The sequence below is a fragment of the Pteropus alecto genome, unplaced genomic scaffold (genome assembly GCF_000325575.1).
Source record: "Pteropus alecto unplaced genomic scaffold, ASM32557v1 scaffold3, whole genome shotgun sequence".
In the NCBI taxonomy this organism is placed as follows: Eukaryota; Metazoa; Chordata; class Mammalia; order Chiroptera; family Pteropodidae; genus Pteropus; species Pteropus alecto.
Window position 1 is genome coordinate 37,468,849 of NW_006442484.1, and position 7,651 is coordinate 37,476,499.

Below are 7,651 nucleotides of genomic sequence, written 5' to 3' on the forward strand. Positions count from 1 at the left end.
GAAGGCCCATCTACCTTCTGGATGTGGTTTGCTAGGCCATAGTTTGCTTACCAGAAAGTTCAACTATTACATTTTAAGTTCTAAGCATAAACATAATGTTTTAAAGTCAGCATCAAATATCATTTCTACACTAACATCATATTCCTTAGTTTTTTTTTTCCTGCATAGTTACAGAAAAGTTCTTTAGTAAAGCTCTTAAGATCAAAAACCAATCCCAGTGCCTAGAAAAACATGTTTTACATAAAGTAAAGGCTCACAAATTTTGACTAATTAAATGAAAGCAGTTGTCTCAATAACATGAATCTTGGCATTGATTATTATATAAATAAATCTTTATGTAAGGCCTATTATATAAATATTGATATTTCAACAATAAAGGTCATATGTTATTCAATCACTCTAACACATTCAAAGAAAACTAGAATGTGAACAAGAAGTCTAGCATCATCGTAACAATTTCATTTTTCTTTGATAATCAAAAATCCTAATTTTGAAATTACACTATAACTTTAATAGCTGCCTAATAGGAAAAATGAATATAGATTATCATATGACAAAAAGCTATGCATTTATGATGAATTAAGTTAAATTATCCCCAACACATGAAAATGTTAAATATGATTTTGAAGAAATAAACCAAATATGTAAGTTCCTTCTAAATGCTAGGCATGGATTTCTTCATATGCATTAGAATCTGTAGTTTTTTAAAATATATATATATATATAATACAAACATCATTTTTTTAAAAAATCAAGACGAGGCATTTACAAAGCCACTTTAAATAAAAATATTCTTTAGCCATTCAGTGTAATCCATGGTGGCAAACATACTGAATGACAACAGGCCTAGTGATAAAGGGCAGTTGGGGATCAGTCTTTGTTTCTATTGCTCTTTCATCCCTTAGAGTTGTGTAGCCTTGAGTTGTTAATTAAGATCTTTGAGCCTCAGTTTCCACAACTGTAACAGTTAATATACTTCCTCAAAAAGAAGTAGGAATTTTTTAAATAACATCACTGTAAAGCAGCTAAATGGATCTTTAAAAAGTCAGAGTAAAGCTGAAAGTTCAGATCTTGAGTTCCCTTAAAATGTTTAATAGCAGCCTCCTTTCATTCTATTTACAGTTTCATCTCCATGCTGCCTGTTGATATCTATGTAATCAAAGGTTCTCAGATATGGTTGCCCATTAGAATCACCTGAGCAGCATTTTAACTCTCCATGCCCTTGTCCCAGGTCAGGTAAAATCAGAATAGGTAGGGTTGCCAGAGCATGGGTATTAATTAGTATTAAAGATTCCCAGGTAATTCTTGTGTTGAAACTCAAGCATTTAACTTCTCAGTAGTCAATAAATGTTGGCTACCAAGAACTTGGTTTGTACAATCAGTGAACTTTAGAACCAATAAAGCATCCAAATGAAAGTTTAAGAAAGCAGCTGCTAAATTATTCATTAATGTTTACTACATCTTCAAATAACACCATAGCTCCAAAGCTGCAAAATTATAAGGTAGTAGGCGTTTTTATCCTGACTATCCGGAAAATTTGTTTCAGAATTAAAACATTTAAATTTCCTTGAAGCAAGGTCAACTACACTGTTGACATTTAAATTTCAGAGTTTTGTTTTTGTTTTTGTTTTTTTTTTAAGCATTATCTGATTATCTGTATGGGCAAGTAAAAAACACAAGCACTAGTAGCTGTAAAGACAAGGTACCCAAGATGACTCTCTGAAATTTAAATGTATCATATTTTGGTTAGAAAAAGATTAAAAGCAATTAATGCAATGAATTCGGTAACTAGTCCTAGGTTCTCCTTCAGGTTTTGCCACTAATTTGCTATGGGACTTCAGCAAAGTCAGCATCTCTGGCCTTCAGATTGTCATTTGTAAAATATGGAGTTGCGCTAAATTTCTTTAAAATGACCTGTTACAATAATGTAAGACTTGGAAAATTACAGAGGGATTCTTTAGAACAGTAATATACAAAGATAAGGTGTAAACTAGGCCTCATAGGTTATTAGCATAATGAGTCATGATTTAAGTAGTTTTATACTAAGGAATTTACTTCCCAAACCTAACAATTTATTATAACATATTGACTGAGATTGCTTCCTACTGCTTCCCAGATACCCATATCTGGGATAATTTTTTTTCACAATTAAAACCTTTTTAGTGTTTTGGATTTTTGAGAGCAAAAAAAAGCAATACTGAATATCCAACAAATATTATGTAATAGGCACTTGGGATACACTAAGGGACAAGATATGCAAGTGAAAGAAGACAGATAAGCAGAGAATTTTTTGTTTATACTTTTCAGATAGTGATAACTTATCTGAGTAGAATAATGTCAGGTAAAATGACATTTTTTAGATAAGATGTTGAAGAATTTTTCCAGATGACCCTCCTTAAATTTGGAGAGGGGAGGGCAAAATACCTTTAAAAAGTATTTTCTTTATATTTGAGAAATTAGATAAAGCAGTTTTGTACATTCTTTTAAAGAACTTACTATTTTAACCTTTAAATTCTCAAAAGTAAAATTTGAATTATCTTAACGATAGTCATGCTTATCACAAGAAAGCACCATTTCTTCATCTCAGAGCCATCTGATCTCACCTATTTACTCAAAAGTATTACTTGATTTCTAAATGCCCGTGTTTTTTGTGTATGTGCATATTCTGTTTTTTTTAAGTACTTTAACCTAATCCATTTTCGAATGCACCAATTTTATTCTATCTTATTATATGGCTCCTGAATAACATTTCAGTAGTCTCGAAAGCTGTCTCATCTTCAATTTACAAAACTCAAGCTCCATTTAGAGGCTCACGCTTTTATAACTAATATCTTTCTACCAATATATTTTACTCATACGTCCTAATTCAAAAGTGTATGGAAGAATATATGATAATTTCTAAACAATGAAAAAACTGGGGAATGAATAGGAATATAAGTCAACAATAATAGAGCTACTTGCAGAGAGAAGATAACTATTTGCACAAGTGAAAGAATTAATTCATACACTACAAAGTTTCCTCTACCTAAGCATTATATTAAATATCTTTTAAATTAGTCATGTTGCTTTGAGACATTTCCATGTTTCCTCTAGACAACTGCCAATGTTCGCATGGACTCTGATGAATAAACATGCTGTGACTTGCTTCTAAGGAAACGCCTGTCATGTTCCAGGGAAAAATGACTTCTCTACTCTTAAATCAGGAAAACTGTACAACTCTCATTCATTAGTAACAAAGTCGATTTTTCCTTAACGTTTCTTTTCTAGAATGTTTCTATTCTCTTCAGGGCACTTCTGCGTTCAGATTTTCAGGAAAGGAATTGAAGTGGGGAAACACAAGGAAAAAGTTATACTACATCAAAGGGGTTTCCTACTTGAAAAGTTCAATTAGCACCCGTGTTAAGCTTTCACTGTTTACCAAGACCAAGGTTATTTCCACGTTCTCTCCATCTCTTGCAGAACTACCTGTTCTCACTACTGTTTACCCAAAAGCTTAGCAAAGTGATATTAGCATATCTGGCAGGAAGACATGCTTCATTTAATATTAACTCACCATGTGACAGCCCCTTCCCCTCCAATCTCTGCTCAAACACGTGAGGTTACAAAGAAAAGTATGGTTGTTTGCAGTCTGACTTCGCGCTAGGCTCTGGCACCAACAATTGGTCACAAGCACACACACCCCCAATCAGAGGCGCGCACCCCGTCGGGTCCCGGAACTGTCATGCGGCTGACAGCTGGCACACTCTCCCACTGCCCTCCATCCGCTCGCAGAAAGCCCCTTCCTTAGTCACCTTGACATTGCTCACGTGCCTGGGCCTCAGCTCTCGACCTACGAAACTTTTTACCCCTTCCTAGAAGCTCACTTACAGGTATCTCCCGCCGCTCCCCCAGAGCCCCAACAAGGAGCCCTTTGTTACAATTTTTGCTCCCGGACTCTTCGCCCAATCCCTGGCATTCAGCCGCTCTTTAGCGACTTAGAGCAGCCCAGCAGGAAAGTAATGAAAAACTACCGGGATCCCCCACCCTGTGCGGTCTCCGAGGAGGCGGTGGAAGCAGCCTCCTCGGCCGCGTGTCGTTTGGCCGGAGAGTCAGGCCGCTGGCAGGGCAGCGAGTCGCCAGCCAGGTAAACGTCGAGGCCTCGCCGGCCTCGCCGGCCTCGCCCTCCCTGAGCGGCGGCACCGCACTCGGGGCTTACCCGGCGGGGCCGGTGGGCGGCGTGGGCGCCGCCGGGGCGTCTTGCGCGTTCGGGGCTCGGCCGTCCATCGCCCTGCTGACCGCTGCGCGGGCTCCCGCTCCCAGGCGGCGCGTCACTGCTGAAGTGGGAGAGGCCAGACGGTCAGGGCGGGACACGCGCCTTCCCGAGGCCAGAGCAGGGCTGGCCGTGCGTCAAGAGACCGCCCGAGCCACCCAAACCCGGGCCGGCCCGCCTCCCAAGTGCGCTTCCACCTGCGGGCCCGGGCTCCCAGCCCGCGGGCGCCGGGAGCTGCGGCGGCAGGAGGCGGTGCTGCAGCCCCCGCCCTGTGGGGTGGACTAGGTAGCCATTAGGCGCCTCTCGGGGAGGCAGAGGAGCTGCCCAGGTTGGAAGGAGGAGGAGCGGGGCAAGGGGCAAGGCACACAGGCACGGCCGCCACGCCCGCAGCGCACCCCCGGGCGTACAAACAGAACGCCCTGGGAAAACTTTTCGCTAAGGAAAGTTGGGAGAGCTCGTTTCTTTTTCTCCACCCAAGGCTCCTACTTTCTTTTCAGAAAGAGACAGTGGCTCGCCTGTTCTTTCCCGCGCCTTCCTTCCCCACTCTGCCCTCCCCCGACCCCGCTCTAGCAGTTCGGCTCTCGAGCCAGGACTTGAAGGGAGGAGAAAGCGGGGCTCAGACCAGCGCGGGCCAGGCCGGGCCGAGGCGGCGCCTCCCCCTGCCCCGCGGGCGGGTGCCCGGAGCTCGCTGGGCTCTGCGGAGCCTCTCCCCAAACCGGCTCACTCACCCTGCCCCATTTCCCTTCCCAGAGCCAGGGAGCTCGCTGCCACCTCCTCTGGCCAGCCACCTAAAAGTGGCGAGGAGGCTTGGCGGCATCCGAGCGAGAGAGGCAGCGAGCCAGAGAGAGAAATGGGGCGGGGATGGACTACTACCGAGTTGGAATTTCCTTCCCCCAGGGCTTCGGGTTTTTGGGGTCCAGCTGGGGAAGCCGAGCGGAAAGGAAACTCCCAGGCGGAGTGTTCCCATTCACACCGCTAGGGCGTCGATTCGGGAAGTCCGGCGCGCCCTAGTGGGACAGGTGAGGAGGAGGGGACAGTGGGTACCTGCCCTGGAAGGACCCGAGGGAGGATCCCGGCGGCCGTGGAAACGCGGAGAGAAACTCGAAGAAAGGGGCCTGCACCTTTCACGACCAGGGTGGTTTTTTGTTTTGTTTTGTTTTTTCGATTTTCAACCTGACCTCTAAGATTGCTATTCTGTTAAAAGCGTACCTGTGACATTGATCTTTCTAATCGGTGGCAAATTTAAACTTGCCCAGTCTTTAGAGGCTTATTTATTTATTTGTTTGTTTATTCCTTTTCGCCTGTAGCAGCGGTGACATGAGGACTGGACAATATTATGTCCGAGGACAATCTATAAATTAAGAAACAAATGATAGATTTTATTCACCTCTTGGAAATTAGAAATAATCACATAGACTATGTGATTATTTCTTCGTGCCTTTTTGTAAGTTTTGGTTCCCACTTACATGCATACTCTTCAGATGATTCTTTACACCTGGCAAACAGGTATATTTGTATATCTTTATATTATCATAAATGCCAATTGTTGTAAGAGACAAGTCAATTTTGATGAGTCTAAAATCTTGCTTTCAGAATAATAACGTGAAATTAAGAAATTAAAACTGCAGTTTAAATTTTTTAAAAATATTTCAACGAACTATTATGGAGAGGTTAGATGAAAGAGCATCCTAAAAGTGACCTCCACTGTGGTATTAGTAGAAAATAACGAATCTGTTAACCACTTCACTCCAATGATAGGATAACATTTGGTAGGTGGTAACAATTAAATTGATATTTGGACCAATGTTTGACCAAATGCTTCTTTAGTTATTTATTCATTATTATAGCAACCAAAAATATGCTGAAAATGAGTATTATACTAATACCTAGCAATATACCATCTGTCTATAATGGGTAGTCATTAGTATTTATTCTTTTCTGTTCATAATATATTCCTTTTAGTGTATTTTTATATATGAAAAAAGTGGCTTATTTAGATTACAATATGGGAACCATATGAAGAAAGTTGTGTTTTAATATTTTACCTAATATTAATCAAATCTATTTAAATATACCTGGCTTTTAGTCTTTAAACAACTTGGGTTAAACAATTTCATGACTCAATTATGCTTCTAAATGACTAGCTGCTTGCAGACAATAATACAAACATTGAGTAACAGTGAAACTACTTAATGTCTGTAATTTCAATCACAGATCCAAGATTAAACTTTAATTAGTTTCAACCTTAATGTATGACACGCGTCTAATATTATTGGCTCCATTAGTCTAATCTGAAACCTAATACATTTTCATAACATTTCATACTACTGAAAGGCACTTTCAGTGCTCACCAATTTTTCCTGTCTTCCTTCTGGTCTTAAGCATAGAGAAAGATTACATTTTCCACTCCACTGAAATTAGGTATAGCAATGTAACTTGTTTGGATAGGTAAATGTGAGCAGATGTGAAATGTTTCATTTTCTGGTGAAATCACTTAAAGGCCAGTACTTGACTCCATGCTCTCTTCCCTCATTGCTGCAATTATGGAATTGTGTATTAAGATGAAGGTAGCATAGGACTGAAGGGTCCTGTAAAGCTCAGCACAGCTGCCCTGGAGAGCCCCAGGACCTACAACAGAATCTACACAAGCAAGAAATAAACTTGTGTTGGGTTAAGACACTGAAATATTGAAGTGGCTTGTTACCCACTATTACTTAGCTTACGTTAGGTACAGTAGTCCCGGCCTTATCCATGGTTTTGCTTTCTGCCTTTACCTATGGTCCACAGCAGTCAGAAGATATTAAATGGAAAATTCTAGAAATAATTCATAAGTTTTTAATTAAGCACCATTATGAGTAATGTGATAAAATCTCACAAGTCCCACTCCTTCCCGCCCCTAACATGAATTACCTCTTTGTCCAGCATATCCATGCTATACATGCTCCTGCCTGTTAATCACATAATTGCCATCTAGGGTTATCAGATTGTCACCATACGGCAGTGCTTGTGTTCAAATAACCCATATTTTGCTTAATAATGGCCCCAAAGCACAAGAGTAATGATGCTGACAATTCAGATATGCCAAAGAGAAGTTGTAAAGTGATTCCTTTAAGTGAAAAGATATGTACGTATAGGAAAAAAAAACATAGTATAGAAAGAATTCAGTTCTATCTGCAGTTTCAGACATTCACTGGGGGTCTTCGAAAGTATCCCCATGGATAAGGGGGCACTACTACATAAACATAACAATTTTAACCTCTGAATTCCTTGACTGCATAGGAACTATTTATGACAATCTTTTATTTGGAAGATTATTAAAACATAGTTTTATATCTGGTAAATATAAGGCTACTTTTCTTTTCATATATTTTAATCTGGATTAAGTATTGCCTCATAGCTCCA

The 7,651-nt window shown here is 40.5% G+C and overlaps 1 protein-coding gene across 1 annotated transcript in view; it reads right to left on the reverse strand.

The window, feature by feature from the left end:
- COBLL1 (cordon-bleu WH2 repeat protein like 1) overlaps nucleotides 1–5,061 on the reverse strand; it is a 137,130-nt gene extending 132,069 nt beyond the window's left edge. The window contains exon 1 of the mRNA XM_025039536.1: nucleotides 4,196–5,061. Coding sequence (XP_024895304.1) covers nucleotides 4,196–4,263 — 68 coding nt within the window. The 5' untranslated portion in view covers nucleotides 4,264–5,061. The remainder of the gene's footprint in view (nucleotides 1–4,195) is intronic.
- Nucleotides 5,062–7,651: the final 2,590 nt, after the last annotated feature.